This window comes from Pterocles gutturalis, unplaced genomic scaffold, assembly GCF_000699245.1.
Source record: "Pterocles gutturalis isolate BGI_N339 unplaced genomic scaffold, ASM69924v1 scaffold50837, whole genome shotgun sequence".
Taxonomy (NCBI): domain Eukaryota; kingdom Metazoa; phylum Chordata; class Aves; order Pterocliformes; family Pteroclidae; genus Pterocles; species Pterocles gutturalis.
In genome coordinates, this window is record NW_010114959.1 from 27,866 (window position 1) to 51,391 (window position 23,526).

At 35.9% G+C, this 23,526-nt stretch overlaps 1 protein-coding gene across 1 annotated transcript in view; it reads right to left on the reverse strand.

Moving 5' to 3' along the window:
• LOC104462847 (neurobeachin-like) overlaps window positions 1-23,202 on the reverse strand; it is a gene marked incomplete at its 3' end in the record, with an annotated part of 46,124 nt that extends 22,922 nt beyond the window's left edge. Inside the window, exons 1-4 of the mRNA XM_010074978.1 lie at window positions 23,121-23,202; window positions 22,153-22,255; window positions 16,328-16,443; window positions 6,247-6,359 (exon numbers count right to left, since the gene is read on the reverse strand). Of these exons, the coding sequence (XP_010073280.1) occupies window positions 6,247-6,359; window positions 16,328-16,443; window positions 22,153-22,255; window positions 23,121-23,202 (414 nt within the window). The remainder of the gene's footprint in view (window positions 1-6,246; window positions 6,360-16,327; window positions 16,444-22,152; window positions 22,256-23,120) is intronic.
• Between the last annotated feature and the right edge of the window lie 324 nt (window positions 23,203-23,526).

The window sequence follows — 23,526 nt, forward strand, 5'->3', positions numbered from 1 at the left end:
TGTCCCTGCCCATGGCAGGGGGGTTGGAACTTGATGATCTTTAAGGTCCTTTCCAACCCAAACCATTCTATGATTCTATGATCTCTGACCTGTGGTGAAGAAATACAATGAACATCTGATCCCCCTTTTCTTTTTTTGCGTGCAGTAATGGAAACCCCTATGGGAACCACTTCTGCACATTAACAGAAAGGACTTAAATCTCCCCTGATGTAGGAAACCATACATATTGAAAATGCTAATGGAAAATGCTCAAATCTCTCATTTTTTTGTTGTATAATTTTAAAATTTCCTGATTGATCACAAATAGATCAGCTTGTGTGTACCAAATGACCAGGCATTTTCTGAAAGCAAAAACTTCCATAAATAAAACAGCATGGAGTAAATTCAGAGAGGTCTGCCTCTTGCTTCCTTGGTGTTTTTTTTTAATATCCATTATAACAGCAAAATATGGTTACCCAAAGAAATGGTAACAGTTCATTCTTCAGTAAAGATATGCATTTTTTGTAAAGACTTTAAATCTCAGCTGTACAAACTAGCACCTAACCCAGTTTTACTCTAATGAGGCCTGTGTCCTGCTAGATGACAATTTCTACACTAACGGTAGTCTCGCAGATTTCTTGTGAAATCTGTAGGGTATACAGGGTGTTGGTCACTTTTCCATAGCATTACAGTGCCATTCTTAGTCCAGAAAGTCAACTACTATGGCATCATGGTTATGAAACAGAGATAAATTTTATTTACAGATCTATTCCTGTATCTTCATGTAATGGAAAAAAAATTTATTTGCATTTCAATGATATTCTACTGCTGTGCAAGCTAGTTAAAATGACTTGCACAGACAACACAAAGGCAAAGCTCAATCCATGTACTATGTATCAGTCTAGTACCTTAACCAGAAGACAAGTACAGAAGCTGAATTTGAGTAAAACAAACTGTTCTGAACATTAAAGTTCTTTCTATGCTGTTTTATAAAATGCTTTTTCCAAACGCACCATTTGTCTTTTTACTAAAAAAGTCCTCTATAAAGACTTATATCGAATAGTATTAACTTTACATAAAACGGTTTTATAAGATAGTCTTTACTCCAACCAAGCAAAACAACTCACTGTATGACAATGCCTATTCAGCCACTTCACTTTTGAAGTAATAAAACCTGCTGTTTGAGTTTATTTTATGCTTCTTTTTCCATTTAAAAATAAAGTAAGTATTTACTTTAACACTAAAAACACACTGCTATTCATGTCATCCTTTTTTATCTGGCTAGTCTCTTCAGACATCTGGCCTTTGAACCAGTGTATTGTCAATACATCTAGTGTTTATATCCACTGGACATGTTATGTTAGCTCATGTAATATTTACTGTTTTGCCAGCTATCTTCATAGAACTACATTCTCTCATGAGAGCAGAACTGATCGTAGCATCCTATTTATCCAGCCACTGAAATATTCTGCTTATCTTGACCCTAATTCATGCAGCAGCTACCTTACCTGTTTTTCTCTCTCTTTTTTTTTTTTTTTTTTTTTTGTAACATGCTGTGCAAAATTGCAGCTGGGTGCAAAAGAAATCTTGAGTGTGGCTTTCTTTGGCTCCAGCTGAATACAGACTGAGCTTTTCCTGACTGCTTGTTTTTTTAATTAAAAAAAAAAAAATCAAACAATAGACTTTAAGTAGGACATCTTCGGATGGCACTTTAAGGTTTAAAATAAATTCTAATTTTATTCAAATTTGTAAATAGCTTTTCTACAGCATATCAATATCAAAATTATCAAATATAAGAGCTCTGACAGATTCAAAGTACCAGAGTTTCACTCAGTAAACACACTTTTCATTTAAGAAAAACAAATGTTTAATTGTGTGGCTTAAACCAAACGAGAAACAAACTCATTTTTCTTATGACGGTGGAGTTCATGTGGTGAAAAGAGAAGTTTAAGTCACTGAAACTGATTTAATTTTTCCAGTGAGAATGGCTCTTGCTAAGCCCATAAACTCCATTCCACGACATACACATTTTTGGAAGTATTAAGTGTGGTTTGCCTTGAAATATTCACACTTCGATGTGTTCGTTTGCATTATTACATTTAGAAGCCTTGGGGCTTTATCACTTCCTTTTCTTGAAATGGCACAGTAATAAGGAAAAGTGGTTATGCTTATCACCACCCGTCAGTCAAACACCTTCTATATTAACAAAATATAATTTTTTCCACTCAATGAATGGGTGTGTGATGTCTCATACACATGTCAATATTAGTATTACTTTTCCTGGTGAAGAAATAATTTTATTTAACAGGATGTATGACTGGAAGTAAATGAGGAGAAATTCCCATTTACACTTTAATGAACAGGCACAATGCAGCACGTCAAACCCATGCATTCACTATAATTTAGGAGTAAAAGTCATACATTTTTGCACAAACAAACCATATTACATTTCAAGTGTGTTGAAACCCCTAAAAATTTAGTGTACAGTAAGGGCTGCATACACTTTTCCCTTACTAATGTTTAATGCCTATGGTATTCTTCCAAAGGAAATCTCAATAAAGAAGAAAATAAGCAGATCACCTAGTAGTTTGATAGTGAAAAGATAATCTATGTATCTATGACAGCCTCTTTCATTAGCTTTTCATTCTGTCAAACAATAAATATAACCTTTAACCTTGTATATGTAATGAATAAAACTTGAGCCTACACTGTCTAATCAAATGAGAGGTCTAATATATCCTACTGCTACGGCACCTTCCATGCCCATGGGCCCTGGTTCCAAATCTCAAATTATATGTAAAAGAAAAGCCTGGATAGGGGAATTTCCAAACACTTCAAGCAAAAAGGCAGAGGAATTTTCAGACTAACACTAAATATAATTGTTCTCCGAAAGCAAGCAACATTTGGATGCAAAAGTACCACACTAAGGAGTGCTACATAAAAAAAATAATAAAATAGAATGTAAGGAAAGGACAAGTTACATGTTCAAGACGGCTTTGCAGAAATGTAAATATTTAAGTTTGAGCTCAATGCAAAAGGCATATGTTTTTCTCTGTCACTGACATTTTAAGCAAACCAAACACATATAATTTCATTTCCACAAAACATACAAATTACATTTGTGGTGTATGTTTAATTAGGAGCTGTGATATTGCAAAGGTGGTGTATCTTATTTTATACAGAAAGCCTAGGAATCAAATGTTAAAAAATTTCAGAAGGACTACACTCAATTATCATATTTGACAATGGAGCTTTGTATGAACTTTGTATGATAACACACATACTAATTATTTTAAAAGAAGTTAGATTTAGTATTTATATTTAACTACCAAGGTCATTTTCAATCAAGAAAACAAATCATGACAGGTGGTTTTACTTTTAATTTCATTGCTTTTGTGGGCTTTTACAACACACGTCATAGTGGTAGAATTATAAATCATTTCAAAAAATTGTTTCAGGGGTATTAATTACTAAATACTGGGGACAGAGGCTTTGTGAAACCTAAGAAGGGTAAACTTCAGGGAAGAGAGAAGGTCAGGAACTGACAAAGATTTTATCCATCAGCAACTTAGCTGGAGGTTCTTATGTGCCATCAAACCTGCAGGAACGTTTTTCCCTGGCAGAATAAAATCTGACAGAAGGAAATGGCTCCTCATGGAAAGGATACTGTGTGTGCCTGCTCCAGAGGTCTGGCTGAGGCTTGATGGCACATCCCGGTTCAATAATGTGAACAATAAATCACTAACTCCTGCTTTTAAGCACTGGGTACTCAGGATTCACCTCCCTAACAAGGAAAGAAGGGGCTTACTTACAAATACAGGACAATAGTGAAAATGAAAACAGAATTGCCTAGGAAATACTTCAAATATGGTCTGATTTTGAAGATTTTTACTGATAATGCACAAATTGAAACAGGATGCAGGTAATGCATAACAGCCCAAGTGCACAAAGTAAGGCATTTCATATTAACTGGCCACTGCCTTTTACAAATCATTAATCTATTTTTCCTTTTAAAACCATTGTGAAATGAAACCTATCAGATATTATTATAATAAACACCGGAAAAAATTGACAATTATGCCCCTTTTATCCTGAGGGATCCCACAACACTTTACAGATTGCACATATGTCTTCTCACACATCCACGGGACAAATGCAGCCCAGATCTTGCCAAAAAGGCAAGACCATCCTCCTTAAATAGTTCTGTGTAGGCTTTTTTTTGTGTTCAAAAACCCAAAGGTTTTTGAAGAGGTTTCCAGAGGAAACCACTGGTAGATTTGAATAAGAGAATGCAGTTATCAAATTGGGTAAGAAAAGGTCCACAGGCAAAATATTGTTGTGCACATTGCATGGATTCTTGAAGAAACATAAATAACCAAGGACTTGATTTTACATTTCCTTTCAAGGGAAAGCACTACTAGGCATGCAGTGATACTTAATAAGCTATACAAGCACTAATTCCATAATGAGTCTTTACTAACTCATGAGGAAAACCTATCTATTCAACTATCATGCTACTTCCTTTAGCAATTACATACTTTAATAGGTTGCCAAAAAAATCTGGATTCAACTAAAACTAAATACCTAATGAAGGACTCATGAGATGTTGTCTAATTGCATTGCACTTCACCACACACACCTGCTATTAATACTAGAAAGAAGTGAATCTGAGAGCTTTTGAAAAGTCTAAAGATCTTAATGAAAAGTTTATCACTATAAGCAATCAAAAACCAGAAATATTTTTGTACATGCTAGGGAACAAACCAGTCCAAGATAATTACTGATTTGTATTTAACTCGTGTTTGTGGATTTTCTTTTATTGTTCCTGGTACAGATTACAATGGTGTTTATATAAACGAAAAAGACATTTGTGAAACATACCCATATTATTGTGAAAGGTCAGAAGTTCTACACAACATAAGTAGTGTCTCAACCAATTCATTTACATCTGAGGCATACTGTGAATGTACTTTTAATTTCCGATTTCATTTACTCACTTATTTATCAAAGAAAAAAATGGGGAGGAAACTTAGGTGTCTCTATCTGCTATTATGTGATCAAGTCCTACTCAACTTGGTTTGGAAGCCTCACAAAAGCAGGCTTTCAGGAATGGCTACAATATACCTAGAGGTACTGCAAGCACACTCTTTCCAAAAGGAATATGAAACTGTGAAATACCCAGGGTGGGATCTCTCCATTGCTGCCCCAGACATGTGATTGCAGGAAGAGAAGGAAAGAAAAACAGACTTAAAGGCAGAAGCCCCAGAAACCCTCATCCCTGACCAGCAGCAGAAGGCAAAGCAGGGACTGCAGCACAGGGCTGCAGAACAGGCCTTGGGGGTCTTTTTCTCCTCTCAAACCTCATTCCCGAAGCCAGTAGGTGAGAGCCTCCTGTGGTTTTGAGCCTCACTCAGTTTGTATGAGCAACTTCTCCCTCCTGGATGAGCAACTGTGGCAAGGATGCAAGGAAGCTGTCATGCCCAGAAAACAGAAGCCTCATGTTGGGGATGTTGCAAGGCAACCTACCTTCACTGGTAAGAAAGTACCATACACTTTCTTAGAAGATAGGAACCTGGAAAGATACTTCCCACAACTCAGTTTCAAACCCTGTTTCTCATCTTTATTCCAGTTGGTCAAAAGTACAGCCCCTCCGTATGCTTCTGCTATGCTTGGCCAGGACACACCTTCTCTGCAGGCTGTTTACACAAGGAGTACCAGAGCTGGGTACAGAGGGCAGTCTGGTGCTATTAGAGAAACAAATACTAGGAACTGCATTATTATAAAGCACTAACTGCCCATGTCCAGTTGGAAGACAAAAACCAAAAATAAATATAGGGACCAGATACTTCAGGGTCTAAAATACAAAAATACCTGTTTAGTATTCAGTAATAATTATTAAACCAAAAGGATGTGCTGCTATTATCTCATCTAGTCACTGCAAAACAAAGTGAAAAATTAGTCCGGGCTTTTTATTTCTGAAGGATCAGCTTTCATAAACTAAGAGAGATAATTAGTGAGATCAAGTGGTCCGATGCACACATGATCCCTACGTCAGAAGGTATGGAGGAGCTACAAGTTTGGAACCAGATCAGTCACAGATACGGAAATAGGATAGTATAGAGATTCAGTATCAAATGATTCTAAAATAGAAAATTCTATTTCAGACTTTTCTGACTTTAAGATAAAGACCTAACCAGCCTATAAATATGAACCAAAATATCTTCCTAAAAAGGCAGGCTAACTGTCTTTAACAAAGTTGAAACATACCTTTGAAAGATCCCTGAAGTTGCCTGGAAGGGTCAGGTCTAATTCTTCAGATTCATAGTTTGTTAAAACCCATGGAAATATGGGGTATTGGTTCAGATCATTGTACGTTCGTCCTATTAAGAAATAAAATATTTTAAAAATTAGGAAATAGTGTCCACTTCTCCAGCTGAAAAACAATCTAGCAGTTACTTCTGCTGCATCACATGTTCCCAGTTCCCACCACTTGACAGAATCAGGTATAAATCTTCCAGACAAAAGTATCCATTTAGATGCACTTATCTTGAATCAGAAGTCAATGCAGAAATCAACATAATGTAAAGAGCACAGTATTTTTCAAGATCAACTAAATCCCACCACATGCCAACAAACACTCTCTTTATCATTTCCATTAAGTTATTTTCATAGCATGAACGTTGCAATTTAAAACCACTAGACTATTATTTTCTTAGCAACTGTATGGAGTATCGTTAGCTGGCAAAGACTAAATGAGAGTCCAACAGCAAGGGGCTAAATTTGAGGCTTCCAAATCTAGGTCTATCCTAGACCATATTAATCCATTATTCCCTGTGACTTCTCTTCACTGAAGAACTGGTGAGATTCCACTGCAATGATGGAATCAAAGGTGGAAGAAGGCAAAGCACTTTGAAAATTAAAAAATATTTTCTCATCCCTAAATGACAGAGCTGACTGCCCCAGGCCACTGTCTCCAAACATGGTGAAAGAAACTTTGCTACCACCCCAGCAGCTCAAATATGCAAAAAACATCTTTAGATACAGTTTCAAAACAACAATTTGCAACTAAATTGAATTTAAAATTATGAAGTCATCAGCAAGGAAAGTGTGTTTGGGAAAGGCTGCTACTTCTGTGTCAACCGGTATTTAGTAGTATCTAACATTTCACTGATAAGACAAATGAAGTTGCTCAGTACAGAACCATCCACCATATTGATTTACTGAGAACCAAAGAATATGCAACATGAGTTTTAAAAAACAAAATCAGGTCATAAATATATGTGTGTGTGTATTTATATAATATAATTAGCAGACTGAAATAACCCAGGTTAACAATTCCCAGTCCTGCAGCAGATTTACAGCCCTGTCTCACAAACTGCTTCCTTCCAGATTCTGGACAGATTCCTGGGGTACAAAACCCAGCACAGGAAAACACAGGCTTCCTTGTTCTGAGTAGCATTTGCAATTCTCCACAAAAATCAACTCTGCTTTAATGAAATGTGAAACTTTCACTGCTCTACAAACACCTTGTTTTTTCAGTAACAGTTGATGAACAAGAAGTATGTTTCTATTTTGTACATAGTTTCACTGAAAACAGGAAAAGTGCATATTGGTAACAACTGTGTGCCCTCATTTTTACATTTTGAACAGATACATGTTCACAAAAACATTAAAAAATAATTTAGGGGCAAATACAACTGTTAAAAAAGCAATACCAGTAATGTGTGCTGCAAACAAATAAAGATAGATAAAACCAAAAAAACGTCTTTAATATCAACAATGAATGAATGCAAAACTGCTCTTGGCCAGAATGAGAATTTATCAAACAATCAAATCAAGAAATACATCAGAATTTATCCATGTGAGGGAAGAAAAGGAAAGGTATTCTCTGTCAGAATACTAATTGTTGTAGGGTTTTTTTGAGGGACTTTATATGTCTTGAAGTAAGACAGCTCTGCCTTATTTTCCTTGTCTGTCAAATCAGAATATTATTTTCTTCTTTGTCAAGAGATTAATTACATATGACTTGTGAAGTTTCTTGAGAGCGTCAAATTTAAGGTTCTATAAAATATGGCCTTTATAAAACTATACCTTCATACAACAAATATTTTTCTCACCCTCAGAATCCTCAGTTGAGTTAACAGAGGAGTGTGCAAAAGCTTCCACAAAAGAAAGACATTTGTGTTTATGTAGACAGCAGACTAAAAGAAAATTGAGAATCAGGAAGAGAATGACTGAGGTGACTGTAGTCTATTACAAAGCATAAGCAAAAATGATGATACTTCAGAATCAGAAGCTTTATGGAAAAGAGTTCACTGTAAAAAAGATCTTCAATTGAAAACCCTTTACAGAAACATTTGTTAAGCTGAGAACATCCTTTCGCAAAATTTTGAAAGGAAATCTAGTGTTATGCAAAATGACTTTTTATTTCAAAATTCAGATTTTCTATATTGAGATTTTATTTCACTTTGATGTAAATTTCATTAATTTCATTTCAATTTCAATATTCAGTCAACGAGATTTTGATGTTTTGTTCCCATTCCACATGGGAAGATCATAAATATGTGAATAGCACAAGAAAAAAGCAATCCTCAGCTTAGCTGCTGTACATGAGTTCTCCTTTGCTGTGTGGTTTTGATAGGTTACTTACATGCACACATGAACAAATTAACATGTGGAATTAGCTCCACGCCAGGACACTGAAGTAATTCTGTGCATTTTTTTTTACCCCACAATGAGAAATAATTTGAAGCATCTTATCTCTCATCTTAGTTAGGATTTTACAAACAATGGAGCCTGAGTGATTATGTATTTGATAAATACAACCATAGTCAACAAAATACTCTCTCCTACTTCAATATTCACAAAACATGTTTTATTTATGAAGAGATTAACTACTAAGAATAGCAATAAATTTGTTTAGTAAAAAAGTTAGTGATTTATTTTTCTCAATTCAACAATTTTCTTTTCAATATCAACAAATTAAAATGACCAGAGAAGATGAACCATAATTTAAATTGTGAAAGGAGACCAAACCTACATGATGAGATAAAACCACATATCTATGCTTATCTGAGTGGAAGACAGTGATCTAGGCCTATAATGGGATTACAAATCCCTAATTCTAAACGTGCATAAATATTAGTGGTTTAACTTTATTAGGAATGCTTTCTTGATCTCAGTTCTGGCTTCACAATGATTATGTCCAGAGTAAAGTCAGAAGATGAGTATATTTAGCCATCTCATCAATATCCTGGGGCTTCCAGCAACAACTATTTGGTTCTTTCTTTATCTAAATAAATATAAAACATAAACCTGTACTGCTATTGGTAGTCTCCATACCTTTTCAGAAGCTTCAGATTTTCCCCCAAGTAGGCTTACAGAGATTAATATTAAAGGCTGAATATTTAATATTGCAAGCCTGTGACAGTAATCTACTTGAACAATAAAACTGAGGCATAGTAAATGAGATCTCAGAAATACTGAATATGTTTCTTCATTAAAAAAAACTTTTTAATTAAACCATCCAATTTAATGTTTTTATATGGCACTTTAGTTTTGAAGGTAAAGTGAGCTAGAGACAGCTGACAAAGAAATTATAACTGCAATTCCTTGGTGAAAATGTTAATGACAGCAAAATATTGTTTAATTAGATGATTGCAGCATCTGGATTAACACTCTTTAAGAGCGATGTTCCTGTGCTTGTCTGCTTCTTCACACTTTACAGACATTTTGTCATCTCTAGGTCATTAGGAAAGAATTTTTAATGATTTTTCTAGAAGCAAGTAGTTCAAGTTACATCTAATTAGATGACAATAATAAGCCCAACACATGCAGTAGCGAAATATATACATAATTAACCAGTGAGGGCTTGTACATCACAGCGTAAAAAAAAGTGGAAAATGCTAAACAGGCAAAAAAAACCCAGGGAGGGGGAAGAAGTTCGTCTGAATTTATTACCTGACTGAAGATGTCATTTTTTTCCATAAGCCTTTAAAAATAATCCCTTTTCACTACAAAAAATTACTTACAAAAATGATGGATATAATTATTCTCCACTTATTTTAAAAGCTGTGGCAGGCAGGATTTAAAAGAATTAAAACTTCAATAAATATAAATGCAAACACACATTTAATATACTGCAATTTGAAAAGAAAAAACCAGCAGAAACCAGTTAAATACTGAGAAATAGATTTGAAAACTAGATTTCTAACTAAAACAGTGGGCACTGCAACCATATTACAAAATGGCTTCTTGTTCCCACTCCTCTTGATTCTATTTGCTGCAGTGTGACTAAGTACTTTTTTTCAATGATCTTGTAACTAGGAATAGCTAAAACTACTTGTTCCCTGTATCACCCAGAGGGTTCAGTTGACATACAGGATAATCACGTGCAATATGGCCTTTTCCTATGTGCCTGAAGAAAAGACAATTAGTATAATCATGGCTGCTTCCAAGCCTTCAAAGCTCAAGGATCCCTGAGAAGGGAATAGGTAGGAGGAGGGGGAAGGTGGCCAGGAAGGCTTACGTCTACACAACCAGGACAAAAACCAGGGGCATGGAGAGTATAACACTGAGACTGATTGATAAGTAACAGAGTGCAGTGTTTACCTTTGGGAGAAAAACCCAGAGCTGTAAACATGACGAAATATGCTCGAGTCAGAAAAGAGGGCAAGAAAGAGGTGAAAGCCTTGGAAACAGAACAGGGAGGTGAGAAAATACTTCGCTAGAGGGCCAGAGAAACAGGTTGAAACAAGACTTCAGACAGTTTTGAAAATGGAGAGAGAATGATTTCGAATTGAAATTGCAATGAACCATCAGGCCAGTGCAAGTGATGGGAATCATGTATCCTTGAATAGGAATTGATCTAGAGAGAACTATGATAGCTGAAGTAGGCAGTTATTAACTCCTGAGTACAGATCACAACAGAAACAGTTAAACTGAAAATGAAGCCAGACAATGTTTCAGAGATGGTAACAGGGTGATATAAAGATTAAAAGAAAAAAGAGTCATAGAAAGATGTTTTTTTTCCAAGGGGACACTTGAGTGTTTCACACACTGATTAAGAACTTCTAGAATAGCCAGGGGCCATGCTTGTCAGGACAGATATTGGCAAACTATGGAGAGATTTAAGGAGAGATTCATATATTTACTTCAGCAGTTCTGTTCTACAGAGACCAACCGGTCTGTGTAATTAACAGTATTAACAAGCAGGCAAAGGTCTTCTTGTGGGAAAGGACCCAGTTGCACCTCACAAATGAAAGAAATGAGTTGGTGTCAGAAGCCCCACTTCTGAACGTCTATCTTCCAAGGCTGTTGCTTCTTGAATAATTTCAGAAAAGGATCACAGGAAAACATGAGTGATTTCCTCCCCCTCTACTCTGCCCTGGTGAGACCGCATCTGGAACATTGTGTCCAGTTCTGGGCCCCTCAGTTCAAGAGGGACAGAGGACTGTTGGAGAGAGTCCAGCGCAGAGCCACAAAGATGATGAAGGGAATGGAGCATCTCCCTTATGAGGAAAGGCTGAGGGAGCTGGGTCTCTTTAGCCTGGAAAAGAGGAGACTGAGGGGTGACCTAATCAATGTTTATAAATATGTAAAGGGTGAGTGTCAGGAGGATGGAGCCAGGCTCTTCTCTGTGACATCCAGTGATAGGACAAGGGGCAAGGGGTGCAAGCTGGAACATAGGAGGTTCCACTTGAATATGAGAAAAAACTTCTTTACAGTAAGGGTGATAGAGCACTGGAACAGGCTGTGGAGTCTCCTTCTCTGGAGACATTCAAAGCCCGCCTGGATGCGTTCCTGTGTGATCTGATCTAGGTGTTCCTGCTCCAGCAGGGGGATTGGACTAGATGATCTTTCGAGGTCCCTTCCAATCTCTAACATTCTGTGATTCTGTGATTCTGTAATACTTACTGTTTTTTAAAGGGCTAGATGCTAATTAAGCACCATTATAAGAAGAAAGGAAGCTACAAAGAAATGGCAAAAAGTGTACTGTTAGTGGACCTCTTTATTTTGAAGAGAATAAAAAATGATGAAGAGACTCATGTATCACTTACTTATCAGTAGATAATACACATTCCTTAAGTGCCAAACCTCCAAGTTTCTTAAGTGACTAAGCTATGGCTCAGATATGCTGAATAAGCAAGTAGGAGCTAAATGGCAACATGAATAAAAAAAATCTGATGCACATATTTCTCAATGTCTAAAAACAATGATATTGTTAGAAAAGAAGGTGCTGCTTAAACAAACAGTTATAGTCTAAAACTAGGCCATCACACGAACAATTATTGGCAAAGAAGTTGTATCTTTTACGGAAATATTTCTTATGGGATCTCATTACAAAACAGTATAATTAAAAATGTATTTGGAAACTGGATTTCCAAAGAAGAAAGAAAATACATCTTGTCTTTACTTGTCAAAGGAGGTCATGAACACATTCAATACTCTAACTTTGTGTACAAAATAGAAGATTCTCTATTTTCTTCCGACTGCCAAGGGTCCTGTTTACAGTGCATATAAAATTTCATTCTGTTTAACACAGCTATCTCTGGACAGCTATCAGTTCAGTGTTATCAAAAAAAGGGCAACATGTAGTAGAGGTAATTTGCTTCCATATTTTTGGTAGAGATATTAATTTATTTAGTGCTTCATCAGAAAAATGCCTATTCGTTGTAAAGGAAATATTTGGAGAAAGACCTTTCAACAGAAGATTTACAGAAGTATAGGCACACCTGTAAAAGCAGTGGTATCATTCAGTCTGCCTCATAGTTCTTGATCCTACAGTTTCCCAGATCTCAGGCCCTGGAAGTACAGTGCCATGCAACGGCAGAGCCAGGAAACAGCTTGGGGATATGACAACTTCTAGGCATCTTAACATATATTTATGCTTTCTCCACTGCCATTGGCCTTGGAGCTCACATGCACTCCATTGTGGGTGGGTTTCTGGCTTGCCAGGAACTTTATGATGTGATTCTTAGCAATACTCCCAAGTTCTTCATGAGTTTTTGGAAGTCAGCTTTCTAGCTAAGTGCAGAAAGTGCACTAAAACTTCAAAACCAAGTTGATCATCCAAAAAATAACTTTGGGAGATTTTTGCTTCTGTCAAAAACCTGAAACATTTTTGGGTTTCTTCCAAATCAGAATAAGAACTTTATTGTCATGTTTTAAATTGCCTGTTGGGTTTCAGACATTTTAATTCTCTTACGTTGTCTTCAGAGAAGGTTTTTTATGTGTGTGTCATTGGCATGGAGTTCAGCTATTGAGGGTAAGTTTTATTTTCAAAAACACATCACAAGTTTCTATGAAAGTGCATCAGTGAGTTATGACATCAGCTACTGAAATCTATTTATCTATATTCATAGAGACTGTGAATCTTCAAAATCTTGAAAAAAAAAAAGAAGCAGAAACAGAAAGCACATAATACAGCAATGCAATCGGGCTTTCTTGCAAGCTCTTTGCATTGAAGACCATTCTAACATGCAATAGTCATAGCTGATGTCAGCAGGACCCTTTATTTCACTAGTCCTGCTGGAACACTGTCAGATGTGACAGCACTCTTGCTGATTGGGAAAACACCAAAGAATCTCAGCTGCTTTAAGACAACCCTCCAAAATCTTTTATGAGATCATACAGTGATACTTTTTTCCCAACCTGACATGATGACTTACCCTTCTTGGAAAATCAAAACAGAACAGAAAATATATATATTGTTAAGGTCACATTACCAAAAGCCAAGCAATGCAGATGGGTTTGAAACAAAAATCAGAGAAAAGGAATATTCTCTCTGACAAGTAAAAGGTCTTCAAATGTTACCTTGCTCATAACTTAGCAGAAGAGTATGCACGAGTATTAATTTATATTTAAACAGTACTGGTCACTTCCAAAACTTTTAAAAATCAGCATATTGGCTCTCCTTCCAAAACCATATTTTTGTTGATTGATGTAACCTCAAAGCATCATTAAAAAGAATGACTTTACAAAATAAGTCAGGCAATACAAGATGGAGACAAAGAGTTAGGCCAAATTTCTTCCAGAGACTCAAATATGCCTCCTTCTCTTTCAGGGAATATGGTCTTTACCTAAATTTGAATTTGATCATGCACTGCTGATAAGATGGTAGATAATGCTGTGAAAACGAGCAAGGGAGCTTATACAATTAACAACAAGATTACATGAACAAATGAGATTTATCAGTAAGAGACTGGCACCAAAAAATCTGCCAGAAGCCAAGTGCATCAGGGAGACACTACTAAGGTACTGACCAAGCTGCTTTTCCTAATGCAATATAAGCTCATAGACAAAAAAAAATTAAAAAAAGAAAAATAGAGTCAGTAGTCCTCCAAACCTTGGGCATAGCAGGTAGTACCTGGAATGCAAACAGAAGGCCATCCTGTTGTAAGGCAGGTGAATGGCACTAGATGACATTAAGAGAAACTTGTTTCATGAGACCAACCAGGTGTTTGGCTACAAAGCCTGCCTAGCAGTACTAGTATCAAACAACAGGTCAAAAACATTTTTCCTGAGACCTCTGAGATAGTCTGAAGGGATCTCTTCAGGCTGAAGCTTGTTTACTGACAAATACTTTAGCGTAAGTGTCACTGCAATACTTAATTGACTTTAGACTCAATGATGTCTTCCAGGTTTGGACCCTTTGGTGATGTACCTAAAAATAAATGACCTTGGAGTTTTAAACTGATTAAAAATGAAAAGTAATTTATCAAAAATTGTCTCAGCTCTTGTCTACTCTCATTTAAAGAGTTTAGACACACTGCTTACAGAAGAAATGAATACATAAAAAGGAAATTACAGGTGAAGGACAGTTCTGTCAATAATGTATTGGAGAAGGACTGAGGGGACCTAGGCTAACTTCCCAGTAAACCCTCTAAGTTCTGGTGAGGCGGTCATGGAGGCTTTGAGGCTCTGCCTGCATTTCCTCATCACCAGAAGGGCAGCGGATGTGCAAGAGATGACGAGCATCCGGAGGCAGGCCAGTGTCCAGAAGCAGGATAGAGGCATTCTTGTGGTGCTGCGCCAGAGGTAATAACGCTCAGCAGGGCTTCCTTTGGCAGGGATCTGCGGGACTGTGGCTCAGGATCTAAGCTGATGCGCCTGCACGGGACTGCACCATACCGACTTTCCAGCTCAGGCCTCTGGTAGCTTCAGGGACTCTGCTTTGTGTTCCACTGCACAAGTTCAACATGCACCCAGGTTTCCAGCTTTTCATTGGTAGCACTTCTGTATCACACTGGGATAATTTGATGACACATTTCTTAACGTCTGTAAGACTGGATGCATGGAAGATCACTACCATATAAGCACAGACGCAAAAGCCTAATGGTTCAAAGTAAGTCGGTTTGACAGCTCCTGAATTCTGCCACTGCCCTACTGGGAAGAATGCAGTGACTGTCCTCAGACTGGTCAGCATTACAGGCACTTACAGGTGCCACCTTTGGGTTTTGCACTTACATTTATCTTATGTCTGGTCTGAGGATAACCTGAAGCATAAAAGTTAGGACCAAGTAAAGATGAGAGTTGCAACACTGGAGTACAAAGTGATGCTTGGTGGAATTTAATTTGGGTTTCAAATTAAAACTCACTGGAGTGAAATGTCTGAGCAAGTCTCTCTGCAGGCAAGTTCATAAGCAGCATGTGTGCTACAGGCAGGAATCGTAATAGTAGACAACCTCCTGGAAATCTTTGTATATGGTTTAGAAAACTGCTGGTTTTTACATTTAAAATTACCACAAGAGTTAACACTAAAAGGGAAAGGTGAAAGGAAAAATACCATTGTGTACATTTAATTAATGGCAATTGCCAGAAAAGCTCTTTTTTTGCCAGTAATGAATGGATGTCCATGGCAGTTATTTCTCATTTTAAATACCTAATCTGATATTATATTTCAGTTCAAAGAACTAAACGAGAAAAGATGCTGTAATCTAATCATACCACAATCCAGGTGACATCTGTACTAGGCAGAATACTGTTATTCTGCTGTCTAGTTGCTGTTGCTGAGAATGATGAAGTAGCAAAATTACATTTTCCCATTATTATTTCCAGACACTCTCTGGCAATGGTTTGTTGACTCTAATAAAGCTTCAGACAAAGCTGTCAGCAGAGGAAATGGCAGAAGGGGAGCAAAGAACAGCCTTCACAACAATACATGAAACAAAAGTCTCAGTGATAGGTTGTGCATTTTCTGATAAAATTTAATGTGTGTGTTTCAGAATCTATCATAAAGGTGCAGCTGAATTCTAGAGACATAAATGTATTCTAACAAGTCACAGTGCTTACGACTTTTTGACAAACGTAAACATATTATGAAGGATTAAAGAGTTAGAAGCCTTACCTGCTATAGTGTTGAGGAACATCAAGTATTCAAAGTTAGATATCTCCCGTCTCTGCCAGCGCTGAGTCATGTTGGAGGATTTATAAAGCTGTCGGGGAGTGGCCAGAGAGATTCTCCTAGGAAATACATTTAAAGAATGATTTTTTTTTAAGAGCCTCATTAAATGTTAAGATGTAGGGCAACGTTATTAGTGTGATTAATTTCAGATTCTCTCAGAGGCTTTTTTATTTCATTTAATGAAGTCAAGAAGACATTATTACCCTTATTTGAGAAATGACTAAAATTAAGATCTGTATTTTATTTTAGCAGTACTCCAGCCTTGTAATAATTCAGAATAATATATTTTGTGTTTTATTTTATTCTGAATCTGGTTAAAAGACTAGAAGTAAAAGAAACTGCAGACCTCCTGGTGCCTGGTTTGTCCAGCAAGGATAAAAGAGGAATACCATTTCCCTGTTTCAAAAGGATATATTGAGATAAATTGATTAAGCTGAGTGAGTGATAGATTAAAGTACTATATACTTCCAGCACAGGGGTTAAAGATATCTATTCCACAACTTGTGCACCTCCTCCATGGTCAGCTACCCATGATCCCTTCCTATATCCCAGTAAGCCTTGAGATTTCTATTTATAGCCTGGTTTCTGAAAGAAAAAAAATTTTATTCCGTTATCTGCTCATATGTCCATCTGCCTCTCTCTCTCCATAATAACTTCTGAATTACACTTCATTCAAATTTGGAAGAGGAGTAGAAGCTTCTAAGGTACTCAATTTCCACATGTTTTCTAAAACTTACATGGCTGGATAAGGGAGAAGGAACCAAACTACTGTGCCAAGGAACAGAAAAGCAGAACTTCAGCTCTTCTGTATTCAATTTGACAACATTGCAATAACCAAATACCATGCACCAAGTTCTAAATTACCCATAGTATATACTGTCCTGGGTTGGTAAAATATAGGGGACTAGAATCAGTCCAGAATAATGCATTAAATAAAAATATCTACAACAAGTAGAAATAGCCGTACTGCTCAAAACTAATTTCTAGAGAAATTAGTCCTTGCTGAAAAAAGACTAGGAAAATCTTTTAAATAAGAAAAAATTCATCTCCTCAAATACTCTTTTTTTTACAGAACCATAAAACTTATAATAGATCAAAATAGAGAAAATGTCTATACCTGTTAAAAAAAAAAAAAAAAAAAAAAGGAGGATCCCTAATGTTTAGCCTTTTCACTAATTTTAGGAATATATGTAGTATTTATTAGCTTGTGAAGAGTAAACAGGGACACCCAATCCTTCAGCTTTCAGTTGCACACTGACCACACTAAGTGTATTATTTCTAGACTCTGAACGCTGAGTATTTTCTTAAAACAAAGTCATATACAAGATCCCAAATTGGGCAGCAATTACAAAAATGTGGACCATCTATTTCTAAAGATATATATACATACTTCTACACATCCACCAGACCCTACTTCTGGAGAAAGGATGAGTATTGGTATGTGACTGGAGTGTACAGTCACCACAATTACATGTCTAAATATAATGTCAATGTGTAGGTTGTCAATGTCTGCCACAATTATACTTTCAAATGGGGCGTACAAAAATGATCATGCAAGTGTAGCTAGACCTTTTTTTTAATGTCTATTTTTTTTAACGTCTATTTTTTTTAACTAAAATAGCAGCACAGAAGTTCTTGACAGCTTGGCTAGCCTTATTTTACAGTAGACTCTAGGATGCCAATGGTAGATACACTTGACTAGTACACAGGAGACATAACAAAGAATTTTGTTCTTCAAACAATTTATCTAAAGAATTATCTGAATGTAATCATATTTTATATTGCATTTTATAGGATAACAATTACAGTGGAAATCTCAAAGGCACTGTTCACAGTAAAGTATGACTAATGCTACACACAAATTAATAAACACAGAAAACAAAAATATGAAAGAGATCATGAAATATACAAAGCACTTTTTTTCACAGACTTTCTGCTCCTCCCATGACAAAACAATATTTATGCATCAGTACAGCTTAGTAGCTGCTTTTAGACTTTACCCACAACCTCCCAGGAAGACTCAAAAATCTATAAACTGTCAAGTGCTGGACTTCACATTTGAATGCGTGATTTGAACTCTACAGAAATTCAAAATATTCTTAAAAAGCTCCCTATTTACTCTATATCTAAGGTGTTTGAAAGATTCACAGTTATTTTAGCAGAGACTGGAAAAAATTATGCACAATAAATTGGTTCCACACCTGCTTGTTTCATTTAACACAGGAAGACCCGCTGTTTTGCATTTTGCTAAATCCACCCAACTTTGATCAAACCATTTCTCTCTTTCGATATGCCATCACCAATATGAAGATGCACAAATGAATGTGCTTCCTTCGCTTCTAGAGAATCATGAAATACCCACTGAAAATGGAAACTGCAGAAGACCCTCTGATGCACAAGGGGAAGATGCAATTTTTCACATTTTATATGCTCTAAATATGTTAAGAAAATAATTTATGGCATTTTGTTGAGGGAAGCAATGTTATATATCCCATACGTAGAGCGTGACCTGTCCCCTTTCACAATTACTTTTAATTTAGTTAGCTACAACCCAGTCTCCTATAAGGACTCTTTAAGAATCTTGTCAAAAACATAGCACCTGTGTGATGTTTTGTGTTGTTCCTGTTCAGAAAAAAATCTTAGTTTTACTGTCCCTCTCCTTTCCCAAAATCCAACCTCTGAAAACAGCTACACTGAGATCTGAAAATCCATCACCAAGCTACTGATGCAGAAAAAGTGGCAGCACTGAGCTGACATTGAATGTAGTTACCATACAAGCCAAATTACATGTTTTCTTTCAGAAAAAAGATCATAATTTGTATTCCTCAGCTTTAATAACTGGAGTCATTGTTTTATCTAATGCATTAATAGTCCACAGAATTTCAGTGGAAGGTGCTAGCACACGTTTAATGGTGAAATATGATATGGTAACGGTATCTTTTCCCAGTTCTTTGATCTCTGTACACTTACAAAACTGTCAGACAGCTCACAGGTGGTTTCTAAACTGTGATGTTACCCTCAATAAAAATGCAAAGGTAAATTACACCTGAGGTGTTAGAACCCTAAAAAGTGGTCTGCTAATAGGGATGTAAAAATGTGGATATTACTCTACCTATGTAGAATCACATGGAGCTGTACAAACACATTAAATAAAAGCCACAGTACCGTCTGTCCAGTTGTATCATATGGCAAGGTCATAAGGAAACTACAATCAATGCAACATGTTTCAGGAACAGTGAAAAATGCATTTATCAGATAGATTGATTTGATTACCAAACCAGTCTGAACTCTTCAACTTGTGACTAATTTTAAGGATGTAATTACTTCTTTGTAACGTTAAGCATAGGCTTGAATGCTTTGCCAAATCAAAGTGTCAGGCTGCTGAGAAAGGTAGCAAAGAGGCAACCTGGAGACTTGCTCAGAACAACAGGTCTGTAACAGTCTTGGGAAGAAATACCAGTTTGCCTGCTTCTAATCCTTTGTGCTATTAGAAGATCATAAATATTGCTTTTTCCTTCTATTTCCTTCCATCTCTGCCAATCTCAGGATTTCTCCATGAAAACAAATATGCACTTTAAGTCCATGTACTGCATTAAAAGTACTTTACTCCTTCAGAATGTTTCCATCATGAACACAATTCTTTATGATAATGTAATTAACTTTAGATTAAGTGTTTCTCAGAGAGGAATTATAACTTACAAAAACAAAGAACTTAAGCTAAAAAAACCAGAAAGATCTGCTTTTGTTAAAATATTTTAAATTATAGCTTAATCTGGAAAATTGGTCATTAAAAAAGGATAATATTTTACTCAGTGTAGCAGCTCCTTTTAGTTACTCAGAATAATTTCTCCTTATGTTAGTTATACAAATAAGCACAATTTTAAAAATTAGCATTCCAGAGCCAACATATTCATAGGAAGGGAAAATGTACTCTAAAACCAACAAAATATTAACTAGAGCAGATATAGAGCCAGATTTTCCCTCAGCTACTCCACTGTAATCCTACTGAAGACAATAAGGGTATGTAGACAGAAATGAAGGAAAAACCATGATTACAGGGTTTTTATTGTGCATAAATCATACCATGATTACGCAAAAACAAGAAAGAAAAACAACTTCACTACCATATGTCAGATTTATTCTGAAGGCTAACAAGCCCATTTTAGATTCAAATTGAACTTTAATCAAAAAGGTATGGAAATAACTGCATATAATATTGAAGTTGAAACTTTTCTAAATAATTATATATCAACAAACTTTTTCAGACAATTATTCACTGAATAATGCACAAAGGATATGAATTTCAAAAGTATAAAATGTCACTGTAAATATGAAATTCTGATTAAGAAATTTGCATTTTGTTTGTTCTAGAACATGTGGCCATTTTTATTTCAGAAAATAATACTATTACTTTCCATTTAGAGACAGCAATTTCTTTAATTTGAGTATTTGGAAAAGCAATGCAAATATTAACAAGATGCACCTTCCAAAGGAATGCCCCAACTTCCCCTTGATCTCAGTGAAAACTCGAGAAATTTGGCAGCTTGCCTAAGAAGTTCAGCACATTCAGGAGATCAAGCTTTAGGCATCATGAGACTCTTGAGCTCATGACAGGGAATGATGTTCAGCTGGGAATGATCCTACAAATCCTACAAATGCTTTGACACTTCAGAGTATTTCCACATTCTGCACTGGGATAAAACAAGGACAATATGAAGTTTCAGTTTGTAGGAAATGACTTAAAGAAAGAGAAAGACACATCCCAGACATTACACTGATGGTTAAGTCAGTGGCTTTTGGCCAAGTCAAGATGAATGGAGATCTGAACCCAAAGCACCACATTTTGTGAATTTCCTGCTGTTTCCTCACACCCTTATATTTATTTATTCTTCTTTCATTTTGACCAGAAATTAAACCCAAACCTAAACTTTTATCACCAAACTTCTGCTGATGCACTCTCAAAAACAACTTTAGGTCTGAAGAGACATTTCTAAACAACAACAAAAAAAACCAATGGACGCAGGAAATTTCACCCCCTCAACTCAGTGAATTACCCATGAAGATCATCTTACCCACCACTGAAATATGAATACTTTTATAGTATAGCCTTATCTTTGACCATAGGCTGATTTGATATTGATGATGACAATAAAAACTGTACTTGTCCATAGTATGTTAAAAATCTCTAAAACTGAACCTTAGTTGGTCTTTTCCAAAATACATGTCCTCCTTAATTTTGGAAACATAATAATGCACTATAGTAATGAATGGAAGTAATTTGGAAATTGCAGAATAGCCACTATATTGATGAGCAATGAAATAAAACCCCCACACACTCATATAAAAGGTAAATGAGAAGACAGATATAAAAAATAATTTTCATTCAGCAAACACAAAACCTAGTCAATTTTAGTTCCATGTCCTGCATGACAATAACATCAAGGATTAATGTTTGTCTATACATTTATAAAACCTGACTGAAAAACAGCCTTTGAAGAGATAAGGTACAAGTTCTTTTCTGGTCCTTCACTAGAATATACTTATTTCCTGGGATGATTTAAAATAAATCTAATTTGCAATATTTTTACTTCTATTCCTTAATAACAGGCAATACAGTAAATAAAATGTATTGTTTCTCAGACTAACCTTAATAAAGAGAAAATCTAGAGTTTCATGACAGGAATAATGTTTTAGTATCGACACGTTTAAAAATGTAATTTGTATAATATAGTAAACACAAAATATACAAACTCCTTTAGTTAAATTACCTGGCTTGTGGCAAACCATAGCTGGTTCCTACTCCAACACGTGGTAAGCTGTACACAACTTTTTTCACCGTTGCTTGGTCAGGAAAATTAAACATAACAGAAGCTAAATGAAGAAGAGAAAATATGGACTAGTAAGCCATCTGCAGAAGTCTGTTTCTCCGCTTGTATATATATTTAAAATGCTCTTTGGTTTTTATTTCTGAAGAGAAATCAGTTCCACTTTTATCCTCCTGGGGATCCAAGTTAGAACAGAAACTCCTGACATATTTCATGTCTATGTATCATTTGCTGATTAACATTTTGGCACTAACTCTCCCATTTTGCAGAATATCTGAGAGGTATACTTCAGAGGAACTGCAGCTTACCATTAACCCATATAACCTCTTATCAAGCTGGGAAACTCTTCAGTAGTTGGCACGGCATTTGTTCTTCTAACTGGTGCATTAAAACACACAGGACCAGAAATTGTTCAATACCCTCTCCAGCTGAAGTCAAAACTTACATCAGAGCTCCTCAGGACAAAAGATAACTGACACACCGCAGTATTCAGAGTAGCACATACAGAAAACTGAGTGGATCCATTTATTGATCTGGTCCTTTTTACTTTAACTCAGCTTATAATTAGAAAAGGAAATTCCCTTTGAGATATTTCACCAATATATATACAGAAAATGGAGGAGATGGGTGAGATCATAGAAAAAAGCAATTTTCCTATCAAACATTTGAAGAATTTACCAATTGAAATGATTTGGTTTTTTTAAATAAATCTCACTGCTGAACAGAAAGCAGTGACACTGATTTATGTGATTGATTTTAATATGCAATGAATACATGCAAGGGTAAGCATTATTGAACACAGACATAACCATCTCGTCAAAGGAGCACAAAGTTTAGATTCTAAGATTAATAAATAAGACACAAAATAGCTTCTAGCACATTTTTATGCAACAAAATAAACAAAGACATACTTCTGTTTGCCATAAAAACTTCCAAAGCTGTGTTCTGGAGAAGATAACGTCTTGAAAAAACAGCACGAATCTCACTGAACATCCATTTTCCATGAAGGCCTTCTGTATAGGCAAGGACCTTTAAAGAAAGTCAAGGTGACAGTTATTAGCAGGAGTTTTTCATTAAAATATTGCATAAAAACATAGTGATTTTTACCCATCAATGAAGTACAGTTATAATTGTTAGAAGAATATCAGTAAGTACAATAACCTGATATTCCTAAGATCTGTTTCTCATGAGTCACATCAATGTATTTTCCTCAAAAAAAACCAAACTCTACAAGCAAGCACAGGGTAACGGACACAGTTGCAATTATACTTAGCTGAACCTTCTTCCAACAGTGTGCATGACACAGTTGTCAGTTAT